Genomic DNA, 20,736 nt, shown 5'->3' on the forward strand with positions numbered 1-20,736 from the left:
CTGGATCTTTCTCTCCCTTTTTTATTCTATCAGTTAGTATTAGCAGACACTTGTCTTGTTTGTGTGATCCCTTTGACTCTTAGACCTATCAGAGCCATCAATTGTGAGCTGAAATTGATCACTTGGACTAGTGCGATGGCATTGGTAGATGCCACCTTGGGGGATCGTGTTGGAATCCCCTGGCACATTTCTAACTCCACCCTTTCCGGCAAGTCCGATTGAGCATGTTCTAAATTGTACATCTCCTCCCTCTCTTTTTCCACTCTTAAATTTAACAGGGATCACTTTTCAGTTAAATTTTAAACACCTAAGAATAATTGTGTGATAATTACAGAGTTCAACCACTAGTACTAGAACAACAACAACAACAACAAATACTAAAAAGGATAAAGTATTTATCTTTATAGACAGAAGATCGATTCAGTATATACTAAGTAAAGATTTCATCAGTTTGCACCCACACAGAAACACAAAGTGTAAAAATACTGTTTTAGTACTAGTTATAGCATCACTTCACATTAGACAACACATTAATAACAGATCCCACATGAGATGTAAGTACACAGGGACTCCTGTTGTTGACTTAACAATTTGACACTCTTGTTTATGGTGTCAGTAATCTCCCTAGGCTCTAGTCATGAGTTGCCAAGGCTATGGAAGCCTTTAGGGTTCGCTGACTTTGATCTTATTCCGATAGGGTCATAGTCAAAGTGGAAGTTCACTCCTCCCTTCAGAGAAAGGTACCTCCTTCTTTGATGGCCCCGTTCTTTCCACTGGGATCTCACTCACAGAGATCTTTCATTTAGGTCTTCTTTTTTTTTTTCCCGGGGTGTCTTAGCCTCCATGCCTACAATACTCTCATGGGCTCTTCAGCCAGATCCGAATGACTTAAGGGCTGATTCTGAGGCCAGAGTGCTATTTAGGACATCTGCCATTCTATGAGTCTGCTGTGTATCCCGCTTCCCATGTTGGATTGTTCTCTCCCTGGTAAAGTCATTCTTAATGTTGAAGGTTTTGCGAATCTCCTCAGGAGTCTTCCCCTTGATCATATTGGCAACAGTCTTGCACGTAACGTCCAGCAAACCTTTGATGTCTAAGTAGTTTGCAGCCAGAATAAGCTCAAAAAGTGTTCCTTGGTCAACTTTCAGGAATTCCTGGTCCCAAACAGAGATATCATCTGTTCGCTTTTCTTTGTTCTCATCGTCTTCAGGAGGAGGAGGGTCATCCTTGTGGTGGGTGCACCACTGAATGACCTTTTCTTTTAACTTTTATTTAATGAATATAAATTTCCAGTGTATAGCTTATGGATTACAATGGCTTTCTCCCCACCCCATAACTTCCCTCCCACCCGCAACCCTCCCCTCTCACACTCCCTCTCCCTTCCATTTGCATCAAGATTCATTTTCAATTCTCTTTATATACAGAAGATCAATTTAGTATAAAGGTTTCAACAGTTTGCACCCACATAGAAACACAAAGTGAAAAATACTGTTTGAGTACTAGTTATAGCATTAAATCACAATGTACAGCACATTAAGGACAGAGATCCCACATGAGGAGGAAGTGCACAGTGGCTCCTGTTGTTGACCCAACAAATTGACACTCTAGTTTATGGCACCAGTAACCACCCAAGGCTGTCGTCATGAGTTGCCAATGCTATGGAAGCCTTCCAAGTTTGCCGACTCTGATCATATTTAGACAAGGACATAAAAGACAGAGTGAGGATAGTAACCAATGATCCTAAGAGTGGCATTTACCAGGTTTGAACAATTATACAGCATTAAGTGGGGAAGAGGACCATCAGTACACACAGGTTGGGAGTAGAGCCATTGGTGGTAGAGTAGAGGTTATGATTACAAAGGAATGAGGCCCAAGTGCACTAGACAGGGTCTAGAACAAAGGACAGACTCATTATTAGAGGAGCTAAGAAAGGTGCTGTCTAAGCTACAATTAAGTTTTCTGATTGAGAGGCAAATAGAACCTGATAGAAGGGGCTTGATAATAATCTGTTGGGCTTTAGGCCTTGTAAGTTAAGAAGCCCAGACCTATCTATCTCTTCACATGGGGTACATCCTAAGGGAGGTGTGAACCTCCTAGGGGAAGGCACTCTGTTGACTTTCATTACTTGGCTGGCCTGGGAGGAGAGCTGGCCAGGTAAAGGCAGGGGGCATCTCTAACAAGAAATTTACAGTTCTGCCTGCAATGTTGCTGACCCTGCTTGGCCATCCCCTCAGCTGCAGTGCTCACTTTGGATGTTGGGTTGAGTGAAGGGCTTTTCAGCTTAGAGCCAATAAGATCTGTGGCTCTGACCTGGGCATCCTTCGATTCCAGGGCAGGTCCATTTCCAGTGATCCAACTCTTGGCAGAGCTGCCAGGGCTCTTCACAAGCTGACTTCTGCTGAAGCCCAGGCTTACCACATTGAAAGCCACTGCAGTAGACTGGCCTGTTGGGTCTCCTTGAGGGCAGATCACTGTACAGATCAGCCATTAATAGGCCTGCCACCCATTGCTTCTGATGCCTAGCTTTCTTTTCCTCCTGGTTTGTGTTAAAGCAGACCAGAGGATGCAAGTCAAGGGAGTGCCCGTGTCCCATCTCTAATCTTCGGTGGCCTGAACTACAAGTCTATAGTCACAGGCGTGTTCTGTAGTAGTTTTTCTAAGGTAGACAATGCCCATGAGGAAAATTATATTCTCACTTAACATCTTTCTTTCCCTTTGGTCTGAAAGGGAGGTTTTTTCTACTTTCTCTTTACTTCGCTGCTGGCGAAGTAAATCTAGCTATGAGATTATAATTTAAGCTCTTATTTTGGCTATGCTATTACAGAAAAATGTTAGCCATCTCTTTTATAAGGTCTAAAGATTAAATTGTGCGTCCTACAGATTCCTTCATAATAGAATTAGTTTCCTACCTTGAGGAGAATAGAGAAGTGAAAGAACAAGTTGGGCTTAGAATAGAGAAATGAGGGAGCAAGTCCTAGATCGCTTGCTGACAATAGCAAGATCACATGAATACTTAGCAAACAGTGTCAACCATTAGATAACAATTTAAGAAAACATTTACCAGAAGGTCCTATGGCTTCTAGAAATTTTAAGAATCATGTATTTGGAAACACCTCTTAAATATCTAACATGGTGTAGTTTGTTTAGCCAGTAAACTTAAGCACAACCATATAAAATGTTTTTAGTTTCTTTCTACCAACAAGTATAAAATATATGATGCAGAGATTCAGGTTACTCGAATTAAAATGTTTCTTTGATTAATTTTAGCAACTTAAATTTATGGACAATCTTATCTATAAGCCATTTAAAATAAAACTCTTAATAAAATTTTCCCATGTGGACATACATCATGTACACACATATAACATAACATAATAGACCAATATAGCAATTTTAATAATAGCTTTTAAAATCTTTAACTCTTTTTGTAGATTGCCAATTGATTTGAATTGCTTTTTGTTTTTAGTAACCTCAGTTAACCATACTCTCTCTCAGTTGGTACTGTTAATACATTATTGGCTTCATCTGTTTACAGAGCCATCCAAAAGTACTGAATACAATAGAAGTGGCTGGGAAAAGTCCATAGGAATCTATAGGAGGACAGCTAAACCCAGAACCAACAACGCTTTAGTTTTATGAGTAGCAAATCATATATAACTGTGGATGACAAAAGACTTTGTTGCCATGTTTAAAATTATAAACTCATCAACCAACAAGAGGCACTTGCTTACTTCACAGTATTTTTGAAAGCACCTGTAGGATTTTACAAGTATTTAACCCTTTAGGCCTCTGGGGCTTTCTCATTAAGATAACTATCATGTCTAGTAACACAAGATCATTAGACTTTTTAATTCTCAAACATTTGTATTAATAGCATTTTCCATTATAGAAACTTAAAATTTGGTACCACGTCACATCTTGACAGTACTTCTAATATAATCCAAATAGACTGATTAGTTGGTGTCTCTATAAGATGAGAGACATAGGTCCTTCGATTTTTTCAGTTGGGCCCAAACTGGAAAAACCAAAGTCCAGGATTTACTGGAAATTTTAGAGTCCAGATTGTTTGAAACTTTGATTTTTTGAATGCCTGTCAAGACTGCCAAGAAGGCTCAAAATCCAAAATATCTGGTTGAAATAAGATTCCTTAAAATCATGACATAACATAGACCAAATTTGATCATTGTTACAAGGTGATTATTCAAATCTTTGAAAATGAGCACATATTTAAATAACCCATAGCTCTTAATAAAAATTCAGCTGTTTTTGAACAATTAGAATTTAACAGACATCAAGAGAACATAATAGATTATTTGAACACATTGCTTTAACTGAGGTCTTTGTTGATTACCTATTTCATGGACAGAAGAAATCATGTAGCATTGGGAAGAAAGAATGAGAAGATCACAGAGGCTTATTATATGACTGGGAAGCAACAGATAATGGTTGAAGAGGCATTTGAGGTTTTTGGAGTGAATGAATGAGAGAACAGGAAGAAGAATGAATATAAATTGTTTCAGTTTCCTAGGAAGCATTTCTATAACCATGTATTTCCATGAGCAGGAGTGATTGTCCCATGGAACAATAAGGACAGGAGTTATTAGTTCTTGGCTTTAGTTTTGGCTACATGAATTGGCATATGCATGGTCATATATATGCACTAGTTTGGCTTGTAAGAACCTGCCTGTGTCTACTTCAGAATGAAACTTAATGGAAGCTGCTTGTTGTAGGACTTGAAAACAGAAAGTAGGAACTTCAAAAAACTTAAAGGAATGGGGTGTAAGACTGATTTTGTATCTATGTGCTAATGAATGTGTAGATAACTTAGCTTTGACACTTTCTTTCACTGTATCATAAAGCCTGGTAGTAAGGTTATGGAGGATGTTAATATGGTATATAATTGTCATCTGCTTCAGTCCATGGAGACTGCTCATACTTACCAAAGAAACATTATATTGGCTGAATGGCCAAATTGCTTTAGACCAGTTTATAATACATTAGTTATATCACAATTCAAAATGTACTCTATTTTGTTGGATTAGCCACATTTTAAAGATGAATAAATGGAAGCATATAGCAGTAATTTTCCCCAAATCACAATGGCTTCAATACAATAACTTAGTTGATCAAAACAGTCCTGTTTAACTTATCTGGGATGATAGATCTGTTTTATATCCAAGAAGAGCAGGGTCTTGCCTCCATAGTGGGAACCAATGTCAATGGTTCTGAAAATGTTACTGTTAGAGTCATATTTTCAGTGGATGCCATTGTCTCCAAAATGTCTCTCTTACTATACACATGTTTTTCATCTAAATTTATTATTTCCTATGAACCTATGAATATACATATACATTTGGTTACTCACTACTGCACTGTAGAAATAAAAAACAAACAAACAAACAAACAAATGAACATGAGACTTATATACTTTAATGGAGAAAGTAGAAGAAAGTATTTGGGTTGCTTGGCTCACTGTAACAAAATACCACAGAATAAGTGGATGAAACCACAGTAATTTAGTTTCATAGTGTTAGAGACTAGACATCTGAGATCAGGGTTGTTTTCTTCTGAGTGCTTCTCTCATGAACTTGTAGATTATGGCTATTATATTTTTGTGCCATCATATGGTCCTCTCTCTGAACATTTCTGTATTTTGGTCTCCTTTTCTTATAAAGGACCTCAGACATAAAGATTATGGCCCACCTCAACAGCCTCATTTAACCTTGCTTACTTCATTAGAGACCCCATCTCCAAATACAGTCATATTCTGAGGAACTGGGAGTTGAGATTTAAACATATGAAATTGTGGGGTAGTGTACACAAGTCATCCCATAACAAAGAAAAAGAAATAACTTGGAGCAGACCCTAGCATGCTTCTCTAGAAGAGAGATTCTTTTAGATGCTGCAAGAAATCAGGAAGTGTAATGTGTATCCTAGGTGGATTGATTGGATGAACAGAAAAAGGACTGAAGATCTACTTGTCTAAGACTGTGTCATGAACTAGTAATGGCAGTGTTTCAGAGGCCAAAAAAAATTCCAAGATTCTGCACATGATTACTCTTCTTATTAAAATAGTTTGATGGGGGCTGGCGCTGTGATGTAGTAGGTTAAGCCTCGGCCTGCAGTACTGGCATCCCATATGGGCACCATTTCAAGTCCCTACTGCTCCACTTCTGATCCAGTTCCCTGCTGGTGGCCTGGGAAAGTGGAGGATGACCAAAGTCCTTGGGCCCCTGCACCAATGTGGGAGACCCAGAAACAGCTCCTGGCTTCAGCCTGATCTAGCCCTGACCACTGTGGCCATTTGGGGAGTGAAACAGCAGATGAAAGATCTCTCTCTTTTTGTCTGTATCTCTGCCTTTCAAATAAATCAATCTTTAAAAAATAAATAAAATAAAATTATTTGTTTTCTTTAGGTAAGATATAGTGATAGTGTTTTGCTTTACCCCCATGAATACTTAATAAATGTTGACAAATAATAATATTGCAACTGGCCTTGTCCTGTAACTCTTCAATTATTTAGTTCTCCAGATAAGATAGCCTGTACTATAGCCAATTATATTGTATGTTTCTACTTTGGACTTTGTTTTTTCTAGCTTCACAGAAAGACACTCACCTAATCTTGTTTCTGGTAATTTTGAAGTGAATATATTCCATTCCAGTCTGCTTATTCATATGTTTTTCATTTGGATATTACCTTATTAAATATTGGATAGAATGCTTCCCAACGCATTCTCACTTTGGGAAGGGAATACACAAACAATTCTGATGTCAGGTGCTGGGAAGAATCTAGGGGACAAATGGCTAAATTTCATCTGCTTTTAGAAATCATTTACCCTGGGAGCCTTTCCTGTGATTAGTCATACAGATTTTGTTTTTCTTATGGTTTAAAATTATGTATGCAACTCTGGATAAATTTTAAAAAGTTTATTCAGAAATAAAACAAACAGAACCTATCAACAGTTAAAGGGATAAGTGTGAAGCAAGCAGAGCAGGCATGGATATATTGGGCCTATTTAATGTGTTAAGGGCTAAGTTCAGGAAGGTGATTAAGCTGGATTTGGAACAGCTAGGAGCTTACACATTGCATTTGTAGAATTTAGGAAACAGACACCTATTCACCTAAACGGGAAAAAATCCCATATGAGGACATTTGTCTTGGTGAGCCAAAAGTAAGCTGACTCTTCAGATGAGTACTTTTGTGCAATGAACAACTTGTTCAACTGTATGTGAAAATTTGATTGGGTATGTCTTCTTATTGATTAATTCTCAATCTCATAGTATTGAGCAAATTTTTTTTAAAGATTTACTTTATTTATTTGAAAGACAGAGCTACAGAGAGAGGTAGAGCCAGAGAGAGAGGTCTTCCATCTGCTGGTTCACTCCCCACATGGCCGCAATGGCAGGAGCTGTGCCGATCCAAAGCTAGGAGCCAGGAGCTTCCTCCGGGTCTCCCACGTGGGTGCAGGGGCCCAAGCACTTGGGTCATCCTCCACTGCCTTCCTAGGCTATAGCAGAGAGCTGGATCGGAAGAGGAGCAGCCAGGACTAGAACGGGCGCCCATATGGAATGCTGGCACTGCAGGCCAGAGCTTTAACCTGCTGCGCTGCAGTGCCAGCCCAGTATTGAGCAAATTTTAAAAGTGTCTGTATTCCATCATGGTTTCCATTTTCTGTAAATTTTACTTATTGAAAGTAGCCTATCCCATCCTATTTGTGTATACTTCTCAAGGGCAGGACTGTAAAGCTCCTACTGGAAAGAACTACCATGAGCATACGGAGCATGACAGGTGAAAGTACAAAAATGAAAGTGTAGAGATGAGGAAAAGAAATATTTAAAAGTGTATTTTTAAGGAATATATTAATACATTTCATTCTCAGGATCAAAGTAATTACATGATAATTACTACAATTCTCATCAATTCTCATGTTGATGTGATGTCAATACAAAGATAACAGATTCAATGTAGTTCATAGATACAATACTAAGAATATAATTATACTTAGCTCCTTCCCTCCCTATGTACTTTCCCCTTCCTTCCTTCATTCTTTCTCCTTCTTCCTTTCCCTTCGTTTCTTCCTTTCCTTTCCTTTCCTTCCTCTCCTCTCCTCTCCCCTCCCCTCCCCTCCCCTCCTCTCCTCTCCTCTCCTCCTCTCTCCTCTCTTCTCCTCTCCTCTCCTCTCCTTTCCTCTCCTCCTCTCCCCTCCTCTCCTCTCCTCTCCCCTCCTCTCCTCTCCTCTCCTCTCCTCTCCTCCTCTCTCCTCTCCTTTTCTTTCCTTTCCTTTCCTTTCCTTTCCTTTCTTTCTTCCTTTCCTTTTTTTTCTTCCTTTCTTTTTTAAATTTTTGAGATAACATATTTTTAATTATATTATGGTCAAAGTCTTAATGCTCCACTAAATAAAGATTTCAACAAGTAAAAAGACCCTAATTTAGTGGGGATATAGGCAGGGGCTATAAACAATAATCATTTGAAAAGATGACCATTTCACTCAAATACAGTAAGTTTTAAAATAATCACAGATTGGAGCTGGCACTGTGGTGCAGTGGGTTAAAGCCCCAGCCTGCAGTGTGGGCATCCCATATGGGCACCGGTTCGAGTCCCTGCTGCTCCTCTTCCGATCCAACTCTCTGCTAAGGCTTGGGAAACCAGGAGAAGATGGCCCAAGTCCTTGGGTCCCTGCACCCACATGGGAGACCTGGAAGAAGCTCCTGACTCCGGGCTTCGGATCAGCTCAGCTCTGGCTGTTGCAGTCATTTGGGGAGCGAACCAGCAGAATGGAAGACCTGTCTCTCTCTCTGGCTCTACCTCTCTCTGTAACTCTGTCTTTCAAATAAATAAAAATAATAATAAAAAAATCACAGATCACTCAAACTATAGCAATGTATCATTCTTAACCATTGGCTTGACAAAGATATAAAACAAAGTTTTTCAAAAATATATTTGCAATACTGAAACACATAAGAAATTCTTTTTTTTATTTTCATTTTTAAATTTTAGCTCCTGCATATAAGGGAGACTATGGAGTATTTGTCTTTCTGTATCTGACTTATTTCATTCTACAGTTACAACCATTTTGATGCGAGTGGTAGAATTTAATTTTTTGTAGCTAAATAATATGCCATTTTATATATATGTACATAATTTTCTTTATCCATTTATCTGATGATGAACACCTTTGTTTTTTTTTAACTTTTATTTAATGAATATAAATTTCCAAAGTACAGCTTATGGATTACAATGGCTTTCTCCCCACCCCATAACTTCCCTCCCACTCGCAACCCTCCCCTTTCCCACTCCCTCTCCCCTTCCATTCACATCAAGATTCATTTTCAATTCTCTTTATATACAGAAGATCAGTTTAGTATTTATTAAGTAAAGATTTTAACAGTTTGCACCCACATAGAAACACAAAGTGAAAAATACTGTTTGAGTACTAGTTATAGCATTAAATCACAATGTACAGCACATTAAGGACAGAGATCCTACATGAGGAGTAAGTGCACAGTGACTTCTGTTGTTGACTTAACAAATTGACACTCTTGTTTATGGCATCAGTAATCACCCTAGGCTCTTGTCATGAGTTGCCAAGGCTATGGAAGCCTTTTGAGTTCACCGACTCTGATCATATTTAGACAGGGTCATAGTCAAAGTGGAAGTTTTCTCCTCCCTTCAGAGAAAGGTAACTCCTTCTTTGATGGCCCCGTTCTTTCCACTGGGATCTCACTCGTGGAGATCTTTCATTTAGGTCATTTTTTTTTGACAGAGGGACACCTATGTTAATTCAATATTTTGGCTACTGTGAACAGTGCTACTATAAACATGGTGGTGTAGTTATCTCTTTGATACAATGTGTTCAAATCTTATGGGTATGTACCTAGTACTGGAATTACTGGATCATACAGCAAGTCGATTTCTAGTTATACTTTTAAGAAATCTCCATACTGTATTCCACAGTGGTTGCACTAAGTTACATTAGCACCAATAGTGTATAAGTGTTCCCCTTTCCCCACATTCTTGTCAGCATTTGTTTCTATCCGTCTTTTGGATAATGGCCATTCTGATAGGGGTGAGGTGATATTTCACTGTGGTTTTGATTTGCATTTCCCTAATGGCTAGTGATGTTGAGCATTTTTTTATTTCTTATATTCGTTGGAAACTTTAGCCCTTTTTGATGTTTGTCCTCTGCCTATTTCTTAACTGAATTTGCTTGTTTTTTATTGAGTTTTTTTGAGTTGCTGATATAGTCTGGCTATTGATCCTTTATCATATAGGTAGTTTGCAAATATTTTTCCCATCTTGTTGGCTGTTTCTTCACTATATGGATGGTTTTCTTTGCAGTGCAGAAGCTTCTGAGTTTGATATAATCCCATTTTTCTAGTTTTTCTTTTGTTTCCTGTATTTTGGGGGTCTTGTCCAAGAAGTCATCAGCTGTGCCAATGTCTTGGACTGTTTCCCCAAATTTTCCTCCTGCAACTTCATAGTCTCAGTTCTTAAATTTAGGTCTGTGATGCATCTCAGTTGGTTTTTGTATATGATGAGAAGTAGGGATCTAATTTCATTCTTCTACATATATACATCCAGTTTTGCCAATAATATTTATTGAAGAGATTGCCCTTTCCCTAATATCTGGTCTGGACACTTTTGTCAAAATTCAGTTGGCTGTATGGATGTGTGTTAACTTCTGGGCTCTCTATTCTGTTCCATTGATCTATATGTTGGGTTTTGTGCCAGCACCACTTTGTTTTAATTACTATAACTTTGCAGTATGCTTTGTAGTCAGGTATTGTGATGTCTTCAGCTTGATTTTTTCCCCTAAGGATCACTTTGGCTATTCTGAGTCTCTTGTGATTCCATATGAATTTTAGGGTTGTTTTTTCTAATTTTGTATAGAATGTCATTGGTATTTTGATTGGGATCACTTTCAATCTGCAGATCACTTTATAGAGTATAGACATTTTAATGATACTAATTCTTCCAAACTGTGCAAGGAATATCTTTACACTTTTTGTGTCTTTGGTATTTTCTTTCATCAATATTTTAGAATTTTCATTGTAGAGATCTTTCACTTCTTTGGTGAAATTTATTACTGGAGACTGCATCGTGGCATAATGGATTAAGCTGCTGTCTGCAATGCCAGTATCCCACATGAGTGCCTGTTTGAGTCCTGGTTGCTCTACTACCTATACAGCTCCCTGCTAATGCACTTTGGAAAAGCAGTGGAGGATGGCCCAAGTGCTTGAACCACTGCACCCACATGGGAGATCAGGATGAAGCTTCTTGCTTCCGCCTGGCAAATCAATGAATGTGATTCATCACAATGACAAATTAAAGAAAGAAAACCATATGGTTATTTCAATAGGTACAGAGAAACCATTTGATAAAATACAACATCTTTCCATGATAAAAAACTTAAAGCAAATTGGGTATAGAAGGAACATTCCTCAACACAATCAAGGCAATATATGACACACCCATAGCCAGCATCATATTGAATGAGGAAATGTTGGAAGTATTTCCACAAAGATACAGAACCAGGCAATGATGCCCACTTTCACCAAGAACGGACTTGTAATAGCTACAAAAAATTTAAAATAACTTGGAATACTTTTAACCAAGAAGGTGAAAGATCTCAACAACAAAAATTATAAAACATTAAAGAAAGAAACAGAAGACCCCAAAAAATCACTAGAACAGCAGCATGCAGAGGCGGTAACACCTTGTTTAACCCTTGATGATCCGTAATCATTCACCAGGTACCATCTGGCTTCTGTATCAGCCAAATCGGTGAATTGTATGGGCTGTGCAAATGATGCACAGTGCCAGTTTTCTCCAACTGGAGAATAGTGTGTCCAATTTCCTCATGTCCTTCAGACAATCAATATCGTTGCACCAAGACTATTCACTGGGGTACTGGCAAAGTCAATGCCACATGCAGTGGGTGTCCCCTGACCACAGGCTTTACAGTTCACACTCACAACCAAAATTCACCCTGTGTGGTAAGCACAGTCGATCCTTTGAACACATTCACCCCCAAAATGTACTCTAGTCCTGGGGTTACATAAATTGTGTATGCCTGGGATGGAAGATGGTTTATACCTAAAGTCACCATTACCTGTTGCATCTGTATAGTGTGACCTCTATAGCTGTCTATGTATTCCACAGAACACTGAAGCCATCAGGGTTCCCATACAAAAGGCTGTAGTCAGTTCCAGTGTCAACCAGCACCAGCACATGCTAAATGCAGGAATTATGGTGTGGGCGGGACTAGTAGATTATTAATTCCACATGTAGCTTCTGGTCCTCCAGGTTCCCCCCCACAATTGGGTTCCTTGGCCTGACCCCTGATCTGATAGGGAGAAATATTCTCCTGGAGCCTCCATGAAATCTTTGTGGTATACCAGGCACCCTGAGTTCTTTTCTCTCATGGGCATTTTCCAGTAATACTGTTCAGTGAGCAGCTATTGCCATATAATTAACAGCACATCATTGGGCTGGTGATCGATTTTTTTCTCTGTTTATCCCTGCCACTAGCAGGTGGATCCACCTTTGCTTCCATAACAGTTTTAATGGCCCACTTTCCTTCTGGTCCCTTGTCCCCCGAGGTGAGATTTTCATGGATTTTTCTTCATCCTTTCTTTCCAGTCGTTCTCCCACCCTGTGATCCCACTGCTTTATCTCTATATATCCCCCACACACCATAGCAGTGGTTACTTCATGAATATGGCAGTCAATATATAGGGCAATATGGCTGCCAAAGATCCAAAGGTGAGATGAGGCACAGAAGCCAATATTAAATCCTTCAATTAGGTGGTGAAGGTCTTATCACCTGGGCCCCTAGTATTTAGATTAAATATAGTCTGCTGCATTCTCATTTCTCTAATAATATGAAACAAATCTATGTATGTTTCCCATTTACTCACACTTTCTGGGAGTTCTCCCATGTTCTGCTAAACAGTTCATACAGTAGCCATTAATCACTCCACCAGGGAATGGCCCCCTTGACTGGCTCCAAGTCATCAGCTGACTTGCAGGTGTTAACATAGTGATGGGTAGACTGTAATGGAAGCTAGTTTCTCCAACTCTGACTAGGGCAACTTAAGGTTTTCAGCTGCCTTGTCCCACAGACCCAAAAGCCACACTGGGATCAGCTCTCCTAGTCTCTGTCAGCTATGCTTTCCCAACTCCCTCAGCTTCATTGGGATGTAAGAAGTATAAATCATAAAATTCACTCACCATGGTGGTAGTGGTGGGGCTGTTGGGCCGCCTCCTGGGGCCATAGGCTGGTCATGCTCCAGTGGACACTTTACCACGGGGCAGGCAGGCAAAGCTGGCGGTTGTCCCTCCTCCCCATTGGGCCTTTCCTAACTGGGTTCTTCATTGCCAATTTTTACTCCACATCCTCCATGCACACAGTCAGCTCCTGCTCCAAAGCCAATGCCAGTGTTTCTAGTCACTCCTCTCCATCACAGGGCTCCCATAACTGGGCATCTCTGGAATGAGTGTCGTACCAGATATTAGACTCATACTTGGTTGTCAGGGACATTGAGGCATGCAGGGCCAGGAACTGAAAGAACAATCACAGAGCTGTAGGCAGATGGGTCATTTTTTTATTCAGGCAGCAACAGTGACAGCAGCATAGGTGACCATAACCCACAAGGTGACCATAACCCACAGCCCACAAGGGCTGGCTCCTTTTATGCAGGGTTACACAATAGTGGCCATTAGCCAAGGATTGACCTAGCAGAAAACATATCAGCCTTACTGAGCCTGCTGAACAGCAGAAAAATGTGTCTATTACTGGGACCTGCCCCGTTGCCATGGAGGCATAGATAAGAAGGCATAGCAGCATGCAATCTTAACACTATTAGTCAACCTGTTTACCTGGATTTTCTTATGGTTCCAACACCTGCCCCATGCTGTAAGCAACTAAAAGCCCTCAAAAGGACAAAAACTCTCACCATACTGAAAGTTGATGACAACACTGAGTAAAATAAAGTTATTTGGCAGCTTAAAACTCAACTGATTTGGCCAATTCTTATTAAGAACAGTATCGCTGGACCAATTGACTAAGAAGACCAGGGCAGTGGCAATGGTTTGCCCCTGGTGCATTTGTGGGATGAGGGGGAATTTTATAATGTAATACTTAATAACGAAAAAGGAAGGGTCTGGCAATTGACCTAGTGGTTACAATGTTTTGTGCCTTGTACTGATTGAGTTTAATATCTAGCTCAGGCTCCTGAGTCTAACTTCCCGCCAGTGCAGACCCTGGGTGTCAAAGGTGATGGCTCAAGTAATTAGGCTCTTTCCACCCACATGAGAAACCTGGATTGAGTCCTCATCCACAGACTTTGGCTTTAGCTTGACACATCGTGAATCAGCAGGATGAAGTGCTCTCTCTATCACTCGCTCTCTCTCTCTCTCTCCTCCCTCAAATAAATTCATTAAAAAGGAAAAGGAAAAGAAAAATCAAGAATACTTTGGTATAAATCTAGCACATCATCTATAGGTCCACACACTGCAAAACCACAAAATGCTGAGGAAAGAAATTTTAAAAATACCTAAATAAATGGAAAGGGGTCATACTATGATTTTTAGTTAGAACATGCAGTATCTTTAAAATTTGAGTCCTCTACAAATAGATCTATGAATGCAGTTTCATCAAAATCACATCAGGTTTTTGGTAGATATCAACAAATATTTTAAAATTTGTAAGTCAAAGCATATGATATAAAGTAAAAAAAAAATGAATAAAAAGAGCAAAGTTAGAGGGCTGACACTAACTGCTTGTGAGATTTAAAATAAAACTAAGTGGCCAATAAGTATTTGAAAAAAATTCTCAGCATCACTAGTAATCAGGGAAATGCAAATCAAAACCACAAGGAGTTGGACTTGACACAAAAGCAGTTCCTGGGGCTGGCATTGTGATGCAGCAGGTTAAGCCACTGTTTGTAACACTGGCATTTTGATTCCAAGCTACTCTGCTTCCAAACCAGCTTCCTACAAATGCACTTGGAAAGGTTGTGGAAGATGGCCCATAGTCTTGGACCCCGGATTACCCACGTGGGAGATTTAGATAGAGTTCTAGCTCCTGGCTTCTGTTTGGCCTAACCTGGCCTTTGCAGCAATTTTGGGATGGAACCAATGGTTGGAAGATTTCTCTCTCACTCTCTCTCTTTCTCTCTCTCTCTCTCACCATGACTTTAAAATAAAATAAATAAATCTTTTTAAAAATTGAAGCTTCATTAGATCATATGGTTGAGACATTTCTTTTTTTTAACATAAGCATTTAATGCCATAAACTTCCCTCTTAATACTACTTTAGCTGTATCACACAACTTTTGGATATGTTGTGTTTTCATTTTTATTTGTTTCAAGAAAGCTTTTGATTCTCAGTGATCCATTGGTCATTCAGTAGCATTTTTTTTTTTAATTTCCATGTGTTTGTGATTGTTCTATTGTTCTTCCTGCTATTGATTTTTAGTTTTATTCCTTTGTGGTCTGGGGAGATACATGGTATGAGTTCAATCTTTTTAAATTTACTGAGATTTGATTTATAAACTAATATATGGCCTATAGTAGAAAATGTTCCATGTGCCAACGAGGAGAATATATATTCTATAACTGTTGTGTGAAATGTCCTAAAAATGTCTGTTAGATCCATTTGCTCAATAGTATTATTCAACTCCAATGTATCTTTGTTGATTTTCTGTCTGGGTGATCTGTCCTTTGTCGAGAGTGGGGTATTGGTGACACCCACTATTATTGTACTAGAGTCTATCTCTCCATTTAAATCTAATAGTATTTTCTGTGTGTATATGGGTGGTCTTGTAGTAGGTGTGTATACATTTGTGCTTGTTGTATCTTCTTACCGGATCAAATCTGTTATCAATATATAATGTCTTTCTTTGTCTCTTTTTACAGTTTTTAATTCAAAGTCTGCTTTATCTGACATGAGTACAGCTACTATTGCTTGTTTTTAGTCTCCATTTGCCTGGTATATCTCTTTTCAGCCCTTCACTTTCACTCTATGTGTATCTTTGTTTGTAAATGGAATTTCTTATAGGCAGCATATAGTGAGGGCTTGGTTTTTATGTATTCAGCCAACTTAAATGTTTGGCTGGGGAATTTAATCAATTTATCAATTTACATTCAAGGTTATTACTGATAAGAACTAACATATATCATTTTGTTGATTGGATACTGATTATAACTACTCCATTAGTGAATTTGGTAGTCATGTGTTTTCATGATGTTTACTATTAATGTAATTCCTTCATAATTTTCTCTTAGGGCTGGTCTGGAGGTAATGAATTCTTTCAGTTTTTGTTCATCTAGGAAATAGATTATTTCTCCTTCACTATCCACCTTCATTGGATATGATATTCTTGGAAGGAAGTTGTTTTCCTTTTAAGGCCTTGAATATATCATCCCACTCTCTTCTAGCTTGTAAGGTTTCTGCTGAAAAGTCTGCTGTTAGTTTAATTGGTTTTCTTTATATGTGCTTGATGCTTTTCTCTTGCTGTCTTTAGGATTCTCTACTTGTCCCTAGGTTTTGACAATTTAATTATATTATGCATTGGTGAAGATCTTTTCTTGTTGAGTAGACTTGGGGTCCATTGAGCTTCCTGTATCTGAATGTCCATATCCGTTTCAAGACCTGGAAACTTTCAACTGTTATTTCATTTAGCAAGTTCTCCAATATTTTATCCTTCTCTTCTCTATCAGGAATCATTATAATACAAATTTTGGTCCCTTAATGATATCCCATATTCTACATAGACATTCTTCATTCTTTTTAATTATTTTCTCTTTATTTATGACTAATTGAGTTATTTCAAACGTCTTTTCTCTGTATCACAAATGTTTTCCTCCTGTTTGGCTATTGTTGAAGGTCTCAATCAATCTTTATTTCACTAGTTGAAGTTTTCATTTCCAAAATTCCTATTTTTTCTTAATGATTTCTATCACCTTAGTGGATTTTTCATTCATTTATCATGTTGATTTCTCAATTTATTTAAGCTATCTATCTATATTTTCTTGCATTGCATTGAGTTGCATTTTAATCATTATTTTGAATTCTATTTTTCCATTTCATAGATTTCCTTCAGATCATTATCAAATTCTGGAGAACTTGTATGTTATTTTTGGAGGTGTCATGCTAACTTTTTTATGCTTCCTGTGTCCCTACACTGATGTCTGTGTATCTGGTCAAATAGTCCTTTCTTCTTTATGGGGTAGGTTTTATTGGCAAAGAGTGTATGGTTTACATGGAATACAAGGTATCATTTGGTTCGTTGCTTTGGCTTTCATTCTAGATGAGCCCATAAATGTAACTTCTGAGTGATTTCTTTTGTTTTCATCAATATCAGCTGTGTCTGTAAGTGATACAGTGGCCTATTCTGTTGCAGGTCCTAGGAGTACAAGTATGACTTTGTGGTGAAGGTGGGCTTCCTAGTGTGTATATCTTCAGTTTCCCAAGAGTTTGGTGTCAGTTACACTAGGGATTGTGATAGACATGGCCTTGTTCTTGGTTTTGAGGGACACACAGTGGGGCTATCCCTTTGTCCCAGTTCAAGACTAAGTGATGCTGGGACTTGTGGGCTCAATTGCTATAGCTCCAGGACCGTAATGAGGATGGGACCTTCCTCAGGTCCTGCTAGGATAATAAAACTGGTTCTGAGACTATTAACACCAATAGTCTTAGTCCTAGGACTGGGAGATGTGAACTGTCCCTGCTCCAGTCCTATAGGGTGACTACAAGATATAAAGGAGATTTTACACTGGCAAAAAGCTGAGAGGAACCCCCCTGGTTCACACAGAGTGAGTGAGTGTAGCTCTGGGGCTTATGCCCAAAACTCCCCCACTTATAGGATACGGGGTGCTTGTTCCCCACCCTGAAAGTTGCCATGATTCTGACTCTGGTTGCTTCCATTGGTAGCAGAATACAGATCAGCTGCTTGACTCTGCAAAGCTGAGCCCAGTGTTCAGTAAGTGTAGGAGAGGACAGAGGCAACGTGGCTTCCCTTCTCAGAGCTAAGCAGTTGCTCACACTCATCAGCTTCCCAGGCTGGTGTCAAAGTCAGTGAGGGACTGTGAAATTCTCCCTCAGCTCAAGCTGCCAGTGGCAGGGTGAGCAGCAGCAACTGTTTCCTACCCTGCCTTGTGAAGAGGATGTTTTCCAGCTGGCAGCTGACTGTGCCACAAGACCAGCCTCAACAGCATGTCTGTCCTCCTCTTTCCTCGCTGTCTTTGTTCTTTTCTGTCACTTCTTTACTGGAATTTTTTTTGTCAGTTTGTCCCCTGGAAACATTGTCTTTTATTCCTTCCTTTGTTCATTTGCTTTTTTTTTTTTTTTTTTTTTTTTTTTTTTTTTTTTTTGTATTCTACTGCCGCTGAAGTAAGTCAGTGTGGCTTTTCATTATTCAGCCATCTTAGATTTCCTCTCTAAAAAGTGCATATCAGTGATTATAGGGAAACAGAGTTACATAGACTGGAAAAGATGCTAAGAAAGTGGAACAATGCTCTATTCTAAGGAAGAGCTACTGAGCACTGTGACATTGGCACGTGTCCCTCCCTGGAAGATATGGGAGTCCATCTTGGGTTGTGAGGACTGGTATTCCTTCTCTTTTGATTTTGTAGGAAAAGGACCAAGGAAAATGAATAATATGTTGGAGGATGTGAAGAAAGAAGGAGAGTTAGTAATAGTTTGAGGGGAAAGGGCATTATCTTGAAGAATCATTTACATAAAACAATATATTTGTAAATTTAATAATCCATATGTTAATACATATAGAGATATATGAAGGATACAATATCAACTTATAATAGGGGTTTCATGTTGGAAGGATAGATGCAGAATGAACTTGGGAGTGGAAGTCAAAGGGAACTTTGGTAGTTTAGCATAATCTCTTTTTTTTTAATTAAACTTTTATTTAATGAATATAAATTTCCAAAGTACAGCTTATGGGTTACAATGGCTTCCCCCTTCCAAAATTTCCCTCCCACCCACAACCCTCCCCTTTCCCGCTCCCTCTCCCCTTCCAATCACATCATGATTCATTTTCAATTCTCTTTATATACAGAAGATCAGTTTAGTATATATTAGGTAACGATTTCAACAGTTTGCCCCCATGTAGTAACACAAAGTGAAAAAGAATACTGTTGGAGTACTAGTTATAGCATTAAATAAGAGTGTACAGTACATTAAAGACAGAGATCTTACATAATATATTTTTTTAAAAAAATTAATTAATTTTCTATGCCATTTCCAATTTAACACCAGGTTTTTCCTTTTTTCATTTCCAATTATCTTTATATACAGAAGATCGATTCAGTATATAATTTGTAAAGATCTCATCAGTTTGTACCCACGCAGAAACACAAAGTGTAAAAATACTGTTTCAGTACTAGTTATAGCATCACTGCACATTAGACAACACATTAGGGACAGATCCCACATGAGATGTAAGTACACAGTGACTCCTGTTGCTGACTTAACAATTTGACACTCCTGTTCATGGCGTCAGTAATCTCCCTAGGCTCTAGTCATGAGTTGCCAGGGCTATGGAAGCCTTTAGAGTTCGCTGACTTTGATCTTATTCCGATAGGGTCATAGTCAAAGTGGAAGTTCTCTCCTCCCTTCAGAGAAAGGTAACTCCTTCTTTGATGGCCCCGTTCTTTCCACTGGGATCTCACTCACAGAGATCTTTCATTTAGGTCTTCTTCTTTTTTTCTTTTCCATGGTTTCTTGGCTTTCCATGCCTACAATACTCTCATGGGCTCTTCAGCCAGATCCAAATGCCTTAAGGGCTGATTCTGAGGCCAGAGTGTTGTTTAGGATGTCTGCCATTCTATGAGTCTGCTGTGTATCCCACTTCCCATGTTGGATCTTTCTCTCCCTTTTTGATTCTATCAGTTAGTATTAGCAGACACTTGTCTTGTTTGTGTGATCCCTTTGACTCTTAGTCCTATCAGAGCCATCGAATGTGAACTGAAATTGATCACTTGGACTAGTGAGATGGCATTGGTACATGCCACCTTGATGTACAATGTAATACTTTATCCTTTTTTAGTATTTGTTGTTGTTTTTGTTGTTGTTGTTCTAGTACTAGTGGTTGAACTCTGTAATTAACACACAATTACTCTTAGGTGTTTAAATTTTAACTGAAAGGTGATCCCTGTTAAATTTAAGAGTGGAAAAAGAGAGGGAGGAGATGTACAATTTGGGACATGCACAATCAGACTTGCTGCAAATGGAGTTAAAAATGTGCCAGGGGATTCCAATTTTTTTTTTGATAGGCAAAGTGGACAGTGAGAGAGAGAGAGACAGAGAGAAAGGTCTTCCTTTTCTGTTGGTTCACCCCACAATGGCTGCTGCAGCCGATGCACCGCGCTGATCTGAAGCCAGGAGCCAGGTGCTTATCCTGGTCTCCCATGTGGGTGCAGGGCCCAAGCACTTGGGCCATCCTCCACTGCACTCCCGGGCCACAGCAGAGAGCTGGACTGGAAGAGCAGCAACCGGGACAGAATCTGGTGCCCCGACTGGGACTAGAACCCTGAGTGCCAGCGCCACAGGTGGAGGATTAGCCTGTTGAGCCACACGCCAGCCTAGCATAATCTCTTAAAAATTTTAAGAATGTATGTGTTCAATGACCCAGTAATTTCACTCCTCAGTATTTACTGAGTTTGGAAACCTACAAAACCATAAGGAATTATGTGTTTTTACAACATTATTT

At 39.1% G+C, this 20,736-nt stretch overlaps 1 protein-coding gene across 1 annotated transcript in view; it reads right to left on the bottom strand.

The window, feature by feature from the left end:
* Positions 1–6,733, bottom strand: part of LOC133752647 (S-phase kinase-associated protein 1-like) — a 29,417-nt gene extending 22,684 nt beyond the window's left edge. Inside the window, exons 1-2 of the mRNA XM_062183050.1 lie at positions 6,698–6,733; positions 990–1,265 (exon numbers count right to left, since the gene is read on the bottom strand). Of these exons, the coding sequence (XP_062039034.1) occupies positions 990–1,265; positions 6,698–6,733 (312 nt within the window). The remainder of the gene's footprint in view (positions 1–989; positions 1,266–6,697) is intronic.
* Between the last annotated feature and the right edge of the window lie 14,003 nt (positions 6,734–20,736).

This window comes from Lepus europaeus, chromosome X (genome assembly GCF_033115175.1).
Source record: "Lepus europaeus isolate LE1 chromosome X, mLepTim1.pri, whole genome shotgun sequence".
Classification (NCBI taxonomy): Eukaryota; Metazoa; Chordata; class Mammalia; order Lagomorpha; family Leporidae; genus Lepus; species Lepus europaeus.